Source organism: Pundamilia nyererei, unplaced genomic scaffold (genome assembly GCF_000239375.1).
Source record: "Pundamilia nyererei isolate P.nyererei 1_Seehausen unplaced genomic scaffold, PunNye1.0 scaffold00157, whole genome shotgun sequence".
Taxonomy (NCBI): domain Eukaryota; kingdom Metazoa; phylum Chordata; class Actinopteri; order Cichliformes; family Cichlidae; genus Pundamilia; species Pundamilia nyererei.
The window spans coordinates 786,425-805,738 of NW_005187558.1; the positions used below are offsets into that span (position 1 = coordinate 786,425).

Sequence of the window (19,314 nt, forward strand, 5' to 3'; positions counted from 1 at the left end):
GCTGGTTTCAGGCAGTTAGAAGACTTTTTATAAAAAAAATATTTAAGCAGAAAACTTCATAAAGATGGAGATTTAATAAAAATCAACTAAAATCTGCAACCCTTCGCAAATAAAAAAAACTTTTTGATAAAATGCAACAAGCACATTTGAAAATATAATGACTTGGTATATACAGCATAAGGCCATCGCACAAGTGAGGCCTCACTTACACAGCTAAAGCCTAAAGAGACTAAAACAGGCGACTTTAATGTCACATGATGACATTTTCTACATAAGAAGATAAAGCTGCTGCTACCAGAGAGCTACGTGATTTTAAGAAGCTGACCTTAAAAAGCCTAAATCATGAGTGTGTACACGCCATCATGCCACGTATTCTTACTGAGCAGGGCGCAGGGTTCAGGGAACAGCTCTCCGTAGCGGTTGTTGAAGATGCGAGCAAGATCCTGAGCCAGCTCCAAATGTTGGACCTGATCTTCTCCGACAGGGACGTGAGTGGACCTGAGAGAGATGATTCCACAGCAGCACATTAGAGACGTGATCCGTGCAGCACTGTGCACAGTGACAGCACAGAGTTTAAAATGCAGAGCGAGACGCAAGGACAAATTGGAGACACTTTGAGTCACTGCAGGAGACTTTTTCAGCATGTGTTTGGCAACTCTGTGACTGGAGGAGGAAGCAGTTCATTAATTTTCTCTTTAGAGATGAGACTCAGTTTCTCCACAGGAAATGAGCTTTTGGATATATGGCTGCTGAACCAGAAACAGCTGAAGAGATGCCTTCTAAATGCGAATTTGGAAACGCTACAAAACAATAACCCAACCAACTTATCTCACGTGAAAACCCACTGACGCCTCATCAGCAGGCTGCACCTCACAGATCACACACAAAACTCTTTGTCTCAGACAAATTTCCACCAGAAATGTGTGACACTGATATTTATACGAACACGTCAGAGGCAAAGAAATTAGAGATTGCATTTTTTTCCTCTTTATAATCTCTACTGTGAGGTTTTATTTGGAGATATCTGCACGTTATGTTTCTCTTTCCACCCCCGCGCAGCAGAGGTGAGATATTAAAAAATAACACATTTTCACCAGCAGTCTTCGTTGCCAGACACACTGTCCCCGTTACTCGTGATAAATTACAGATCGCACTGTGAACACTTTGCACTGGAATTATGTTCTGCTGGAGAAATGGCCTCTGAGAGCAGGTGGCATGTGCTGTGGATTAAAAGGAAAATGGCCTCTGTAATAAAAATAAATAAAAATGAAAAAAAGATGCTGTGGAATTGATTTTCTGTGTTGTGAATAATGAGGGGAAAAAAGTATAAAACTTAGAGGCAGAGATTTCAAAAATAAAACCAAAAGTATCCAAAAATGTTGCTGTTCTTTTGTACTCCGGGTAAACCTCTCTGCTAAACAGTATTTTGTAGGCTTTGTGCAGGCAGGTGATGCCAAACTAGAGCTTGCAAAAATAAATCAAATAATAAAAATATTTAAACTAGGACACTGCTCGCGATCAGTTTAAGTTAGTAGGCTCACAGTGTTTGGTATTTGTTATGTGGATTACTGGCTCTGCTCCTTTTTCATTGCAGTTACTCTTTTAATTCACGCATTTCGTTCTTTCTTATGTTAGTGGAGGTGATTTTAGCTTCCAGGTTCATATTGAGCACACATTATGGACTGGAATGGAAAACATGGAAACTTCACTATCTTTGAATAAATGTAAAAACACCAGTGTTGTCCCAACACTGCAGAAGAATGCAAAGATGAAGCAGAAGTTTAACTGGTTACTTTAAAGATAAAAACACTGGGGAAAAGATTAGCTTAGCTTTTGCTACTTTGCTCGGCGCTGCTGGACAACCAGTGATGAAGATACATAATGACCCAGATATTTACACAAACTACATCAGGGTTTGATGCTAAAAACACAAACCTCTCTGAGGCAAAACACAAAGGGTCCGTTTAAAGTTTGGGACTTTGTTTGGGGTTTGTAAGCTGCAGTGGTTCTTAAATAGCACTTTTTAATTCTACTTTCTGCATGTCTCACTCACACGCGCATTTATGCAACAACCTTTTACTACATACAAGTGCTTTCTAGCAAACATTCACACACATTCACACTCAGATGAACGCAACGGGAGCAACTCAGCGTTCAGTATCTTGCAGTCTGGAGCAGATTGGAGCAGCCAGGCATCAAACCACCAACGTTCCGATCTGTAGATGACCTGCTCACTCCTTATATCTGGAACAAACTCCCAGAAAGCCTCAGATCAGCTGAAACACTCAGTTTATTTAAATCCAGGTTGAAGACTCACCTGTTCTCAGCTGCATTTGAATAAAGCACCAAATCCACACTTTTAAGCTTACATTTCAAAACTTACATTTAACTACTGATTTTATCTACTGTTCTGATTTTATCTGTTTTGATTTTATATACTGTTTTGTTTGTTTGTTTGTTAATTAGTTTGTTTGTTTGTTTGCTTGTTTTAATCAATTTTAAATCATGCTTTTATTTGTTTTTGTTTCTAATGTCTCTGTAAAGCACTTTGAATCACCTTGTTGTTGAATTGTGCTATACAAATAAACTTGCCTTGCTCTACCTGCTGATCCACAGCCATCCCGATAAATTATCAGCACAATAAGTAACAATATAAAACTTAACAGTCACAAGAAACTACAACATTGAGAGGAAACTGCTGTTAAAGTAATACCTCAGTGAGAGACACTGTATATTGTCATTTATGGCCCGATACTTAAGCAAGACCTCTGTTGCAGCTCCTTTGTTTGTTTGTTTTGTCCTCCAGCTGCTAGGATAAATGCACTTCTGAGCACAGGATGGTCGCACATGTCTGCAAAAGGCTGCAAGCCATGCTTTCAGCAGGGATGTATCCCCCTTCATGGTTTCTCAGCTTCATCTTCATCAAGTAAAATAAGGAAGCCTGACAGAAAGCACTGTAACAGTCAGTCTTTACAGGAAGAAGTTGTAAATGATAGGGGGAAAATTAGTTATTTAAATTCTTTAACAGAGTTTGGAATATAAAAATCAGTTATTCACAGAAGGAAGGGCTTTTGGAAGTGTTTTTCGAAAAGCCGTGAATGCTTAGGGTACACAGCCTAAGAAATACGAGTTATCTGACTGACACACACACACACACACACACACACAATATAACTTGTACGCTACTTGAATGGAAATCTCACTTGTAGAGAAGAATATCAGCAGCCTGGAGGACGGGATATGTGTAGAGACCAACGCTACCTTCGTTCTTCACTTTGCTCTTCATCTGGAGGAAAAGACAGGGAAGGAAGTTGAAGCAGAAAAAGAACAACGATGAGGAAGAAACACTAAAAGCAACCAGAAATAGAGCCAGACAGGAGAAAGATGGACTCAAGCTGACTTTTTTCCTTTTCTCCATAAAGAGCCATTTTCACTTTCATGACTCATCGACTGAAACAAACGAGGTACGGATGAGTTTGCGCGGCATTTTCCACCATTTTTGAAATCAACTCATCTGTTGGGTAAACGAAAGGTGTTTTCTAAAGAGCAACAGAAACAAGAACAGAGAGACGTGAGCTCTGTTGGTCCTCGCTCGTCGTGCATTAAAACTGCACCCAGGTGTGGAGAAAAATTATATGAATTAAAAATGCAACAAATGCTGCAGAGAAACAAAATAAAAACGCACAGACATGATGAAACTTAAGAGAAAACAGAGGAATTAATTTAATTTCTAAGTGTTCCACTGAAAGTAAGAACTGATATGGTGGGATTCATGTTTGAAATATTACTTCAGTTACAAAAATCTGGATTTTTTTTTTTGTGCTGAAGTTGAGTCACAATTTTGAGTAGATTTACATTTATTGTCAATTAAATTCAAATTTTTCCATTGCATCTACTTGCAGTCTATAAGAGTACAACAATTTAAAGCATTTAGTCACTCAATGTTACATGCATTTCCTCCGAATGCCAGGAAGTGATTTATAAAACACTCACAATCTGTAACATCCAGAAACAGTAGCAGCAAACTGGGGACATAATGAAAAACTTTCAATGCGTGCTACATAAAGCTTTTTAACTTTTGCATTGAACAGCACAGGAAATTACAACACCAAGAAAAGGTTCATTTAAAAAATAAAATGTTTTTTATTGGTGAATAAACATTTTTTTATTCCAGTTTCACATGAACTGAAGAAAAAATAAAGGATCTATTTCTACATGGTAATTATTTAAGACTCTCTGCATTATGTGTAATAACATAGTTATAACACACTAACAAATGTAGCCATGAGGGCAAATAGCTATAACATTACAAACTCCTTTTGCAGCTTTTATAATTATAACTGTGTTTTTTGTTTTTATTTATCATTATTAATTAACTGAAAATACGCCCTTGCAAATAAACCATTTTTGCTTTAAAAGATATTGTAGATATTGTATAAATATATACAGAAGTTATATCTCCGAGTCATCGCTTTGCCAGAAACTTCCAGTTTGTATTAGTGTATGTGGGTGCCTGTATGTCCTTTACATGCTGGCTGTGCATAGCTCCTGAGTCTCTAAAATCACACTGACCAGGTTACAACTCTGGCTCTCCGTCTGTCACTGATGTGTAAAGAGCTGCAGATGTTTGTCTGTTTGACCGATAGCAGTGCTAGCACACACACCCACACGCAGAGAGCAGAGAGGCCATGCAAAATCCAACCGAGAAGCCCTTTTCCTGCATTGTGCGGGGGTGTGGTTGCGTTTAATTGTGTTCAGAAGCGTAGCATGAAACTATCAGAAAATGTTTTATTATTTTCTTCTCACCGACGCTCTTCTGTCATTGTTCACAAGCTCGCCCGACCACCGCGGCACTTGCTCCTTCTCAGCCGTTCAACATTTAAATGTTTGAATGAATTGCTTTAAATTTTGACAGATGCTCGTAGTGACTTGTAAAGCATTACTGCATTTTTAACAGGCCACATTTAAATAAATCAATTCAGTTTGCACAGTAAAAGACAAAAGAGACAAGATTATGAAAACATATAAAAATATGACGCATCATAAATATTACTCAGTCCTTAAACAACAATGACATGAATGTCTCATAGTAACAACTTTTCTCTAAAGGTTCCAATAGGCTAACTGGTTAATTGCATTTGCATTGTATTTTATTATTTTTTTAATCATTCTGAATGTTTTAGGAAATTTTGTTGATTGTGGATACATGCAAGCCATCTTTAACATGTAGCTGACCCATTTGCCATATACTTACATATACATACTAAGCAACCACAATGGGGAGGAAGAACTCCCTTTTAACAGGAAGACCATTTAAGAAGGCCCAGGCTCAGAGAAGTACAGATGGGTAGAGAAGGATACATATACAAGTATATTTACCAGCAAGTGATGCGGTTTGGTTTCAGACATAGTTTTCTTTACTCATGTCCACATGCTGGTGCTGCATGAGTGAAATCTGCACCACAGTAATTCTTTTAATTATAATTGTTATTTTAAAATGAGCACTGATACAAACAACAAAAATAAAGACTTGCGCGTGATCATTTTATACACAAGTGTCTGCTGGAGAAGATCTCACCTTCCACTGTGGTAGGTGGCGGAGCCGAGGCATACTGGTGAGACAGCCGAGGATCCAGGAGAGCTCAGCATGCTCGGACACCTGCAGTGACGAGCGGGGACACATCCAAATGTCAGCATACACCTTTCAATCTATCACCAGGCTGCAATATTAATAATATTACAACTACAGATTAATATGGCTGAATCACAAATATCTACGAACTTGTTGGCTCACCAGTCGGTACCTTATAAGCTGAAGTCATGAAGAGATTTCTTTACACGAAGTCTAACAGAAACCAACACTGTTTGTTACATGTGTACAAGAGCCAACCTCCTGCTGCTGTATACATGCAAACTCCCAAGCACGTTGAACTCACTGCACCGCTTAGTCCAGTTAATTAAAGAAGAGAGCCTAACCTCAGGGAGGCACCAAAGAGATAAACAGAAGAAATAAATTACGCAGGCAGATTAAACAAACACAGACGGATGGATAAAAAGTCATCCACGGGACAGCTGGGGTGGAGGAAAAGGAGGGTAACTCCCTGGCGCCTCTAAGTGGAAGAGAAGAATACTGCCTTTTTACACCTCTGCCTGTCACACAGGTGCGCCCACTCTCACCTGTAGGCTTACACTCATTGTATCAGTTTTTTTAATGTGTTTAATAAGTGGGATACTAACAAATAAATACTGGCAGACTAAAAGCTGACCCAGCCTAAACTTCATACACCGATGCTGGATTTCTATACCTTTATCGATCATTTATTTTAATAATCCTGGCAGCAAATTAGCTATTGGGAAAAGAACTTTGTATATATGGAAAGTAGCGCCCTCTCAGAAGCTCATAACTGAAATCTTTTAATTCAAAATCTATCAAAGCTGCCGTAGGGGCAGAGGCAGGGTACACCCTGCACAGCTCGCCAGGCTAACACATACACACAGACAACCGTTCACTCTCAGTGGAGGTGGGTTGGTTATTCAATTAGAGGATTAAGGAAATGGTTTTTACATGTGGACAAATAAACCACAACACAAAGAGGTGAATGTTAATGCAGTGTAGCTGATGCATCTGGTAGCAGTAAATTAACCCGATGTGAAAAAAAAAAAAAAAGCTTCTGTGTCTAACAGCCAGTGTTTGGGGATGCAGGAAATATCCTTGTGCTTCAGCAAATTAAAGTTTATGGACGCTGACTATATTGCCATCCTCTCTGTCTCTTGCAGCTTGAAAAGCATTCTGGGGAGCATGATGTCAACAGCAGACAGCAGGGACATAAAGCAGGATTTCAGGCTAGCATGTAGGGGGCCGGTATGCATTACACACTGCAGACAGGCAAGAGATGGGACAGATGTCGATGACAACAAAGAGAGGGCAAGGATATGGTTTGAACAGTGCAATAAAACGCTGATATTTAAAAGGCTTAGTAAAAACACAGCCTCCATTCATGCTGTATCGTAAGAAAGCCCCGCAACGAGAGATATGCTAATGTTACGGATCATATCAGCATTAGACTGACAGTAACAGCCATGGCAGCAGCTCCTAAGGCTGCAAAGAAGGGATTTTAGAGAACAGCTAACAGTTGTCCCAACACAGTAAATCCACTTTTCTGGTCAATACTTATAAAACTCAGTGGTATTAAAAAATGAAGTCAATGAATCAGCAGATCCGCAAATCCTCCGAGTTTAGCTCGTCACCAACTCTTTGCATTTTTTCAATTAAGCCCAGTATTTTCTTTGGGCGGCCATCGTATTTTTACATGTGGAGCGGGCGTGTTCAACACGGGGGTCGCCTTGCTGCCAAGTTATGTGGCATGAAGCTAAACAAGAATAAAAATAGGACTGTGTTTGTGTGTGTGTGAGGAGTGGGTGGCAAAGAAACACAGATGGACTGAACTATCCACACATACACACACACCCACCCAACTTAACTTGTGAGTAAGAAAAGAAAAATACACATGTGGTGTCAGGGGAGAAGCAAACAGCTGTTCTGATTTCTCTCTCTCCATCGTCAGTGTGAGCTCAAGCCTAAATTCGGGGATGATGTGCTGAAGTGCTGCAAATGTTAAGACTTGTCGTTATCCTTCTCAGTTTCTTTCACGTGGGCTAAAGAAGGACTTAACGGTGGTTTGTGTCAGTTTGTGTTTTTACAGGCTCTGTGAATTGGCTGAGCACACATTGGAGATAAGAATCAGGAGCAAGGAAATAAACATTTTGGGGTCTGTCAGCATGTAGGAAGGTAAATATGAGAGTCGACATCACGAAAATAAACCGTTTTTCTTCTTTGAAAAACCAGCAATGAGAGAAGAAGCTGCCCAGCTTTAAAAAAACAACAACAAAAAAGACAAAAAAAGGGCACTTCTTTTCTTAAACAAACACTGATGTGCTCTCTACTTGATAACCACATGAAATGTGAAAAATAATCTGCAGACATGAGTGTGAAATCTAAATTATATATACATGCAAAGCGCATGTTGGGTTGCATTACTTATCACATATAAATAGTACTTTCTCCACCTGTGAGTATTCATTTATAGACAGAAGTGTATATGCATCCAACACACTATGTAGGGAACTACACAGCAAAGATAACACATCATATATATTTATAAACGGCATCAATCAAACATGCCCAACTCACCTGAGACTGCTGGAAGAGTATCGCTTTCTCTGGGTTGATACCGCAGGCCAACAAGCTGGCTGCCATGTCCAGTATGTTACTCTTGAGCTGTGTTGGATCCTGGGGCTGGGTGATGGAGTGCAGATCCACAATGCTGTAGAGGACTGAGGGGTACTGGTCCTGCAGGGACACCCAGTTCTCCAGAGCACCCAGGTAATTTCCCAGGTGGGGCACTCCAGTAGGCTGAATCCCTGAGAATACACGGCCACTTCTTGGAGCCTCCTGGGAAAAAGAAGAAGGAATTTGCTCGGGTTGGCTCTATAGCACTTTGGATTTGATAGTGAAATAACATCACGGAAATGTAATTACAAATGGTGTCATGTATAATCACATGAGCGATCAAAGATGTTCCACTGTCTTCATCACACCTCTGAACACTAGTCTCTCTTATTTTAGTTTCGCCAAATCACAACAACAGTGGCCGCAAGGTGCAAAAAACCTCAACAATCAGACGACCACCTATGAGCAAGTACTTGGTGACAATGGGAAGGAAAAACTCCCTTATTGCAGGAAGTAATCTCCGGCAGAACCAGGCTCAGGGGGAGGCTGAGACCAGTGAGGGGTGAGGGGAAAGAAATAGAGCCAGAAATATCAGAAATATCATCCCTTTTTAGCACATTAACTTCTGTTCTTAAAACAGTGCCTATAACACCAATGTCTCCAGATTAGCGCAACAATGGTTGGTTGACTTTAAAAGTCAAAGCTAAGGCCAAGACAAAAGATCCTTGAAAAGGGAGAAAGTTACCACTAGAAAGAAGCCTGTAGAGACCAAAGTGTCAGTTGGCAGGTTGGGGACCATTAGCAGTCATGCTTGTATTACTAAGATGCTAACTCCATGGCTAGCACCTCTGTTCTCTCCCAAACACATCCAGCACAAAGAATGCATCACCTCATTGGCCAACAATATCACTTACAACCATCCAACCAGCTTCAAAGCCTTTCATTACCATAACAGAAAGCTGCACAAAAAGAGGGGGATAAAAAAAACCAAACAGCATAAATACATCACATATAACAACAGCAGCCCACCATAGAGTAAGGGTTTTTTCTATAATTAAAACAAGGACCTTATTTTAGAGACAGCAGCAGGGTCTCAACACTCACCAATTGAAACAGGGAGATCAGTATTTGTGGTTGTACCACTGGACTAAAACTATATTTCTCTTCCTGCAGAGTCTGACTGGGGCCAAACACCTCATTTCTCCTGGCATCAGTCGGCTTCACTGAACCTTGGCTTTCAATTAGCCTTGCTAGGCAAGAGTCTTAACCTCTGCTTGTGCCACCACACGATACAATTAGAGGGCAAGCAGAGTGGCACCTGTTATGACACATGAAACCACGCTGGCATCCAAAACTAGGGCTTTTTGACCAAAGCCGTTACACAGTAGATTAGGGCTTCAACAGAGCAGAAAGACACATGAACACAGACTGGAACTGTTTTTGTTGGTCTGGCAGAAAGACAAAATCTTTGGCGCTTTGGTAATACACATAACAGCCCACAGTGGAGACAAGGATTCAGTTCCCGGCAGAAGTGGCTTGGATGAATGCTCAAGGTAGATAAAAAGAACCACCGCATGCCTGAGGACTAGACCTTTGAGGTCTGCAGGATGACTGCGTGGCCAGAAACACCTGCCAATTGCCTGCTTTAGAAAAAAAGGAAGGTTCATGGGCTGCATTGTTACAGGTGTGTTATTACCTGTGTACCAAAATACAATGGAATGCAAATCTGGAAGTCTAGTTTTAAATAACTACATGGATCCATGAATTTAATCTACAGGACTTTACACAAGGTGATGTGTATGGCTCAAGCACCTCAATCCACCAATAGTAGGTAACTGTAAGCTAGTAACAGTACCACTGCAATATATTAGGAATGTGTGTTTAATGAACAGTCTGTGCATTACAGTTGCTAGATGATCTCTAATTGTTTAACTGTTAATGCCTGAAGAACCTGCATTGTTTTTGTTGTAGGATCCCCCCACTATACCAACACATAGGGGTCTTATTGGATGGAAAGTGGAGGCTGTACTTCTGTGTTCAGGATAAAAATTGTCCTACAAATATGCTCTGAATATGCTGGCAAGAAGCAAAGGAAGAGATTCAGCGGCAGACAAATCAATCTTACCACAAGATCCATTTAGAAGGTGCTATAGTTTTCAGTACTGGACCGCGGATTAGATTCTCCCCACTTATTACTACCTCCGTATGCTCCAAGTTATGTCTATCCAAAACCTCTGAAAATGAAACTTGTGCTAAACTGTCAGATTTTATGTAATAACCTCGCAGTCGTTTTCAAAGAAAATATGTTAAGCTTTATATGAGATAGCACTGATGGGTTGTAAACAGCAACACCTGGACGTTTGACTGAAGAGCCCATTTTAAAACTCCCCCCAACCCCACAAAGCCCACAGGATCTCCGCGTTATCGCCTCAAAATCTGACTGGCGATCATATGTTCCCCAGCTGCACTTTTCAAGGTTATTATAACTAATCATTAAAACCTGAAGTTTTCAGAGGATATCCTCTTCAGTCACCGCTCAGAAATCAGTTATCTTGACAGCTTGCTGAACTAAATCACATTCAATCTGACTGAGGGACAGGCTCACCACAGCATCTGAGATCAGATAACAGTTGCTCTCTCACCGGCGTAGCCCAGAGGTTCTACATCTTTAAACCCTGAGGGATCGAATAACAACTGCTGGGAGGCCAGCGTTGGTCCACAAAGTCTCCATCTACTGGCCTGAGGGAGCAGCTTTCCACCCAGCGAGAGAGAGGCAGGAAGGAACTGGGTGCTTATGTCATTACCGACAGGGTAATTGCGCTGGAGTGCCATTGATGCTGAGAGCCTCTTAAGAGGTGTCAGGATTGATTTGGGTGCGGACGGGACCCAGAGTCTGGCTCATGTGTGTTCTCACCTCGAGCTGACATGCCAAACGCATGTTCCCCCCCCTTCTGCTCCGGCCCCCAGGGGAGGCCATTAGCCATGCAGACATGGTAATGGTGTCATTTGAGCCAATCGAGTGTCAAATGAGAGTCAACGCCACAGCTAACTAGCCACTGGGCAATCGTGGGCTATCGCGCTTTAAGCCACTTCGCCAGACACCTCTATGTTACTTTTGGTCTGAGGAAAGTGTCTTTAAACACATGCCACTATAGCTCTTGGAGGAGAAAGTAACCTACGCAAGTAAGTAAATCAACTAGAGCACGATGACAGAGGCGACAGCAAACGCTGTAAAGCAATTAATGTTTGTAATGAATACTGCGCTGCAAAGCCAACAGTAATAAAATATTATCAACAAGCACACTTTTGCCACGCACGATATTAAATTCAATAACTTGTGAAATACTTGTATAGTGCTTGACCTTACATCTTTAAATGACTCCCAGTGGTATGTTAGACAATTTCCAGTAAGATAAATCAGATATATTTCTTACTCTAAACCAGATTTAAACATGTTAATAAAGACCTGAAACCATCATAAAACAGTGCTAAAGTTTGGCCATTTACAAATTGCTAGAAATCACAAGTTATTCTATTTTACAATATCACCTCTGCCACAGAGCTTATGTGTTTCATAGCATTTACCAGCATGTATTTGTCTGTAATCACAGTGGCTCAAAAAGTTTTGAATGAATTATGATAAAACTTTGTAGGGGTGTAGAGTGGGATCGTGTTTACAATCTTACATCCACCAAAGGCCTTCAAGGTCAGTTTAATATTTTACTGGTGTAAACTGGAAAAAGCCTTAAAACTCAGAAACTATGATTCTTACAATATGATGTCACATTTTACCCCTCCAACAAAGTCAATAGATTGATCTGAAGCTCATTCAGTTCAGTTCTATTTATACAGCGCCAAATCACAACAACAGTCACCTCAAGGCACTTTATAGCGTAAGGTGGACCCTACAATGATACATACCCACCTCATGAGAATATGATTCTTATGATTGTAATAATAATATACATTTTGTTATGTACATTACAGTAACAGGTCTTAATCACTTAAATACACAACAATTTGAATACATATGCAATGTGCCTTCCCTTAATAATTTTTTAATTAAATGAAACTTGTGATCAAACCCTTTTTTTTTTAAACTTATTCACATATTTATTATTAAATAATTCAAGGAACTGCACTAAACACTGAAAATAGATACACGTACTATATCTACAAAGATAAAAATTATAAAAAATATATATATTTATATTCAAAATTGTGCATGTTAAAATATATTTCAACAGGGAAAATAATAAAAGCTGCAATTTGCAATTGTTGCAAATTGTTAAATGTACTTTGCAATTCAAAGTACATTTAAAAGACCAGAGAGCGAGCTGCCTTGGCAGAGGTTTTGCAGTCTTGAGGTGCTTCTTGTTGTGGTCTTTGATCATTTCTTTCTGAGGGAAATAATATTTTGGACCAAATGTTGTGTTTATTCCTTTATTTGAAAATGGAACAGACACTCTCTGTGGGTTGAAATATTCCAAAAACTAAACTAAACTAAAAAAAACAAAACACTTTCAGCCACCAAAGTGAAGGAACTCTGGCCAGCTGGCCTTACAACACTGCCGTCCCTGGAGTATGACAGATGGTGTCTGGCTCACATATTGTCAATTCAAGAAAAAACAAAAATCAAAAAGAAAAATAATTGAGACAAAAGCCTGAGTAACAGCAGACGTTAATTCTTAGTTAACAAATGAAACACTTCCTTCTTGTCCAGTTGCTGTTTTATACAAGCAAACCTCTGTTGAGCAGTGTTATCTGTCTTCTTCTGTCTCCTTCTGCCTCATTCTCATAGTTGCTGGATACCTGCTGATGACACTGAGCAGACACGGAAAACGCTGGCCATTCTCGTCTCATATTTTTACACCGACAGGAGCGCGGTGCTTTCAAACCGCACCGTCGCAAAGGCGACGAAAGCTTTCTTCATCCACGTCTGCCATATGCTAAATGCATTACGCACCATGTGTGTGTGACATTAACGCCAACAGCTAGAAGGTTACATACACTAAAAAGGCCATGCTTTCACACTTGCACTACCTTTCCGGGAATGTGTGTTCATTTGTCCGCGTGTGTGGTATTATCCGTAGGGATAGCGATCATGTGCAAACAGACATATGTCCACACGTGTAGTCTATGCCTACATCAACATCAGTGAAGCTGTGAAGGTGTCTGTCCATGTGAATTTGACAGCTCACATCAAGTGGAAAGAACACTATCAGCCAGTCTATCCAAAACAGTAACATGACTTCGATCCCATCCACAAGCTGCGTTATTAAATGGAAAACAACTGTCACAGGCGCCACTTCATTCCAATCATTTGAAGACGAGGAGAAATCAGTGATTGGTTTCCCACAGTTTAATAGAAAGTCTCATTCCAGGAAAATTTCCGTCTTCTCTCCAAAGTATCCCGCAGCACTGGAACAACTGCATATTGGGAAATGACAAATATTGGATTCATCATTTGACTGAGTGCGAGCTACAATGAAATTACGCCCTTAACGAGGAATGTGTAAAATGACAGATAGCAGTGGGAGCAGATGCATAAAAGTGGATACACAGACTCTGGGCTTGAATCTACAATCATATATGATTTCCCTCTGCTAGATTAAAGGCCATACATTTGGATGCTTCCAACTCACATGTAGGCTGAATTGGACAAAGCGTGATCGAAAAGTTTTCACTGTGGAAAACCGTACCCATGTCTCTCCTTCATGGCTGCCTACTTAGAGAGCACTACAACGTTGTTTTTTGTTTAGTTTTTTTACATTTCCAGCTGATACTATCACACTTTGTTTGCCTTCGAAACGTAGAATAAATGTACACCTCACCTGAAGTCTCGGAGAAAAGCACCCATTCTTTTACACATCATGTCAAGCAGGGTTTTCCTAATTCTCCTTTTTACATCCCCGGCACTCCTTTATTTAATCTAGACATTAATCATTGCAGACGCACATAAGAGTGCAAACTTCAATTTCTAAACCAATTTCCAGTAGCGAGAAATTCACGCAGACCATTTCCTTTTGTGCTACATGTGAGAATGGCCAACTGTGCAGAATTTATGCTTTTGTTCACTAAAGCTGCTACGCAATCTGAAAAAAAAAGCAAGCCAAAACAGACCACAGGTTCATCATCATCATCATTATTATTATTATCACTACAGCTGCTGCTATCAAGCATTTGTAGCTTCCAGCTAGTGTGACCCGACAGTCTCGAACTAGCTATGTTATTAATCATAGCCATGGTTTTGGTTGAGCTAAAACTTGCATAACACCTCATTTCTCTTCTCAGATCTCCTCCAGACTGCTTTTCAGAGCTCATACATCATATCAGAGCCTCAGTGTCCTGGAGTGGTCCACTGATATCTCTCTCACCGTGGAGCCGAGGAGGAGGAGGTACGACAGTCACCGCCTTTTAACTACGCCAATTTCAGCACGTCTGAAGGGAAAAAAAGAAAAAACACCTCTGGGAGCATCGCTGCTTTCCCTGCTGTGAATTACCATCAGCTCTTTGTGGGCAAGCAAAGCGCCCCAGATCTAACCATGTCTGTGGAGCACAGAGATGGGGCCAAGAATGGAGGATTTTCGCTGCGCTCCTGCTGAGTGTCTTGCACATTGGATCCAGTGTTCTTATTCTGTCCTGGGCACTGCAGGCACCCCATTAACGCCAACATGCTGAAATACACTTTGACACAGAGCCCCTCCCCTCCTTACCCACATATCTTTCTTCATCTCTGTCTACCGCTCACTTAGGGACCTGTTAAAGCAGGCGACCGACAGAGCTGCACTTCAGTCAGGTATCAAACAGGAAATAGGGCTTACTGTACTCCCACCATCCTCACCGCTTTTTTCTTGAAAGCATGTGTGTGTTTAGCCAATGTGAGGATACACTCAAATTTGAAACAAAGTCCATATGACCACAGAGAAAATGTGCACACACCATGAAAGGTGTATTAATGAATTTAACTGAAGAAAAGTAAATGAAGTGCTGGATAAAGCAGGGGACAGAAGAACAGGAAAAAATATTAAAGGAGGAAGCAATATGATTTTTTTTTTTTAAATCAGACTGACTATAGTCCAGTCAAAGGCATTTTTTTTCCTTTTTTCCCCCCATAGAGTGGGTTGCAGGGGCAGCAGAAGAGAAGGCCCAAAAGGAGCAATTGATTAAATCTGTGGTTGACGTGTGGGACAGGTGAGATTGATGAGGTTCCTCTGAGCTTCACACTGTGCAGAGAGCGGGGCTACAGGAACAGAACACTGCAGTGTGGCAGGCCAGGGCTCAGGGCCTGCTCGCGCCGTGGGGTCCCTTGGCTGATTAATGGGACTGGAGGCCCTTCAAAAACAGCACTCCCCGCAGACAGGGCTCAACAGTGCTCCAAAAATAACCAGGCAGCAGAGGCAGCTCCGGCCTCCAGTCCTAAATGTCTGCAGCTTCTGAAGAAACCAGACTTCAGTATAGCCTGGGGGGAGATCATCAAGAGGAGCGCTGCCTACTTAAGACAGGAAACTTGGATCTGGCTCATTAGAAACTAAACATTTAATGACGTTTCTAGTTTATGGGAAGTGACAAACACTGACAGCCGATAGTGTATCAATGACAGTGTCCTATTAGGTGCTGATGTTATTATACATAACACGTGTGAAAGATGGTTAATCCAAAGAAGCAGAAACTTCACACCATTTAACATTAAGGCCCATAATAAAACATCTTCCTAACACAGATTTAAAAGACTACTTTTGAATACTTTAGAAATTTTTAACAACATTCCACATCTCAGTGTTTCCCACAAACCTCCATTTGATTTGCTGGCAGCAGGGCAGGGAAGGATACATGCACAGGTGGATGCATCTTTTGCGCACCATCACACTTCCTTAAAATAATTAATAAAAGAATTAAACAGTTTTCTTTCGCAAATGTAAGTACAGATATTTTGTGACAAATAAACAACACAGAAAGGATCAGCTGCCTCTTTATTGAGATGCCCAACCCACAGTTTTGGTTAGAAATTAGCTAGGATATGTGAATAGCTCTCGTTGCCTCATTGAACTTGAACCAATGGCACATAAACCAGTCCTGCAGCTGCTGCAGGTCCTGTTTAGATTCCTTCCAATTCACAGCACATCTGCAGAGCAGAATAGGGCTGCCACGATTAGTCGACTAGTCACGATTACGTCGACTATCAAAATCGTTGACGACTAATTTAATAGTCGACACGTCGTTTGAAGCTTTGTAAGATCACAAAAGACGCAGGAATAAGTAGCAGGATTTAACAGTGTAATAACGGACTGAAACAGAAGATGGCAGCACTGCATGTACAAGGATGCCAGCTGCCGTTAAACCCCGAAGAAGAAGAAGAAGCTGTGTCCCAGAATTCATAGCGCAGCCCAGCTCAGTTTCCAACAATGGCGGCAGCTAGTTAGTTTTAATATTACGCTTATTATTCTTTCTGGGTCACAAAATAAACGTTTAACATATTTTCAGGCGAGAATGTAGCTGTGTAAACCTCAAATATCTGCTCAGTTTATCAAGACACCACATATTTTCAAAAGCGCTCCGAAGTTTTCGGAGACATCTGTTACCCACTAGCTCGATAGCTAGCCGGGGGCTAGGCTCACTAGAGCCGTGAGAACACCGGACTCCCGGCAAATCGCGTCTTTCGCTACTCAGGTTAAACATGATATATGAGTCACTTAGATAACTTAAAAATGTTATAGTTTGGCTTTTTTAGTATTTTATTTGTTCCTGAGTAAATCTGTTTGGCTGAGATTAAAGTTATAGTTTTTAAACAGCTGAATAAACATCAAGCAGACAGCTGATTATCAGAAGTGTGAGACGCTGGAGAATATACTCCGGTGTCCTGTTATATTTTAGATAGCAAGGAGTTTATTAAACTTCACCGAAACAATCTGCAAATTTCATTAAAATTTAATAAACTATCATCTTGTCTTTATTTTTAGTTAGCACATACCTTAAACACTTCAAGCTGTAAGCTAATGATAGTTATATAAGAGCAGATGCTGCTGGTGCAATAACCTGTACGTTTTACGTCCAATGGATTTGATTAGTCGACTAATCGCAAAAATAATCGGTGACTAGTCGACTATCAAAATAATCGTTTGTGGCAGCCCTAGAGCAGAACAACGTCTACTTCACTGAAACTCAAAAAAATGGGAAGCGTTGGGGAAAGCTGATTAGCAGTAATTGAAATTAAGATTGAAGGGATGATAATTTGTGATGAAAACTAGTCATTGGGCAACTGTTCCTTCTGTTTATACAATTCAGGATCGTGGAGGGGGCGCAATTTATTAACACCAATTAACCTTAAGTGTATGTCTTTGGACTGTGGGAAGCAGCTGGGAGAATACACAAACTCAAAATTTACTGACTAGCCATTAAATCTGAACCCAAGGACTTCTTTCTCTGACATGATGGTGCTAACCACTGCATTGCCAACCTTCCCATCTCTTGGATGTATGTAACATCTACAGCTATATGACCAAGGGGTAACTTGGGTTAGAAACCAAATCTCCACTGCAGATAGTAATTTCAACTAGCCAAGCCTGTGGATGAGGAAATGAGCATAATATATACAAAAATCAAAAATTTATCATTTATAATACATCTTTTCTAAAAAAAATAAAAAATAAAAATAGACGTTAATAATCATTTTATGTGTGATGATGTTGGAAAAAAAAATGTTTCATTCAGACTGTTCACCCCATAATTAAAGAGAAAGCACACACACACACACACACACACACACACTAAATAAACTATGATCAGAGTAAGATGAAATTGAACCTGTTGTAAAGACATAAAGCACCGTTTTTCATGCAACAGTGTTCACAAATCTTTCAGACTAAACAGTGGGCGCATGAACTTCATGGACCAATCAAATACTAAAAATGCAGAGCAGCTTTGCATTTGTATTTATCAAATAATGAGGTAGCATGGCAGCATCAGACAAACACACCAATGCAGTTTTTTGGAGGGGGAAGTTCAGCTCACCTTTCACTTTAAATGCTTCTAGACAGAATAAGATCGCTAACCATTCACAGCAAACTATTTAGCATCCTAATTTTAATATAATAAAGGTTATCATTCTCACAAAAGATGAATCAATCCAAAAGCAGGATCACTGACTACAACCCAGCTCAAGTTCAGCTTTGCTAGAGCCAAACCAGTTTGCCTACAAAAACGATCCCATGAGCAGCAGCTGTGCACAGCTGGGAAACTTCATTTATATTGCAATTTTTTCACTCTTACATAAACACATTTATACCAGAGCTACTTACTTCCATGCTTTGGCTCTGTTCAAGCCATTTGAAATAGCTTCATTAAACCATTTCCTTCCCTTTCAATGTTGACAATGGATATGTTTAATTTCATTTCACTTGCTGGAAACAAATGACTGACAGGAACTCAAAAAGAAAAACAAGTAAGCGTCACAAGACAGCAAAAACCTAGCCAGCGCACACGTCATAAATTTGACAATATGTAATTAAAGTAACACTCAGGGTGAACCTCCACCTCTGAAGAGTGCAGTCATTTCCGTCTCCAAAGGCAGTGTCTCTCGATTTGAGTGCGACTCAAAAGACACAATATCAGATACTCGTTTGGTTTTAATTAAAAATGTCAGAAGCTTGGGAAAAAGTGCTGCAGACAGCACAAGCTGAAGCATGGAAGAACTAGTAAGATTTGTCAGGTACCACTGTGGGCACGTCTGTGGAGCGACTCTGTAATTCGACTTAGCTATATGAAATTATCCAAACGAATACGCTGACATATGGGATTGCTTTAGGAGACGGGTAATGTGCGCGGTATCTGAGTGAGGGCCCCGGCTGCAGAATGATTACGACAGACCTAATTACACAGGAGGGACTGCTGAGAATTAGCGGGCTTTTCTGACAGTTGAAAATAAATAGGGCAGTTAATGAACATCCTCAAAGGAGAGACTGTGTTTCCGCGCTCTCGCAGGCCCCTCCCGTGTGGTGTGGGAACAGCTCTAATGGTTTTAACTGACACTCGAGTAAGTGAACGTGGAGTCAAGGAGAACGGAGAGAAAAATTAGAAGTCACTTC

At 40.5% G+C, this 19,314-nt stretch overlaps 1 protein-coding gene across 1 annotated transcript in view; it reads right to left on the reverse strand.

Moving 5' to 3' along the window:
- Positions 1-335: 335 nt before the first annotated feature.
- Positions 336-19,314, reverse strand: part of wars2 (tryptophanyl tRNA synthetase 2, mitochondrial) — a 25,859-nt gene continuing 6,880 nt past the window's right edge. Inside the window, exons 2-5 of the mRNA XM_005745327.2 lie at positions 8,192-8,452; positions 5,579-5,659; positions 3,204-3,286; positions 336-498 (exon numbers count right to left, since the gene is read on the reverse strand). Coding sequence (XP_005745384.1) covers positions 336-498; positions 3,204-3,286; positions 5,579-5,659; positions 8,192-8,452 — 588 coding nt within the window. The remainder of the gene's footprint in view (positions 499-3,203; positions 3,287-5,578; positions 5,660-8,191; positions 8,453-19,314) is intronic.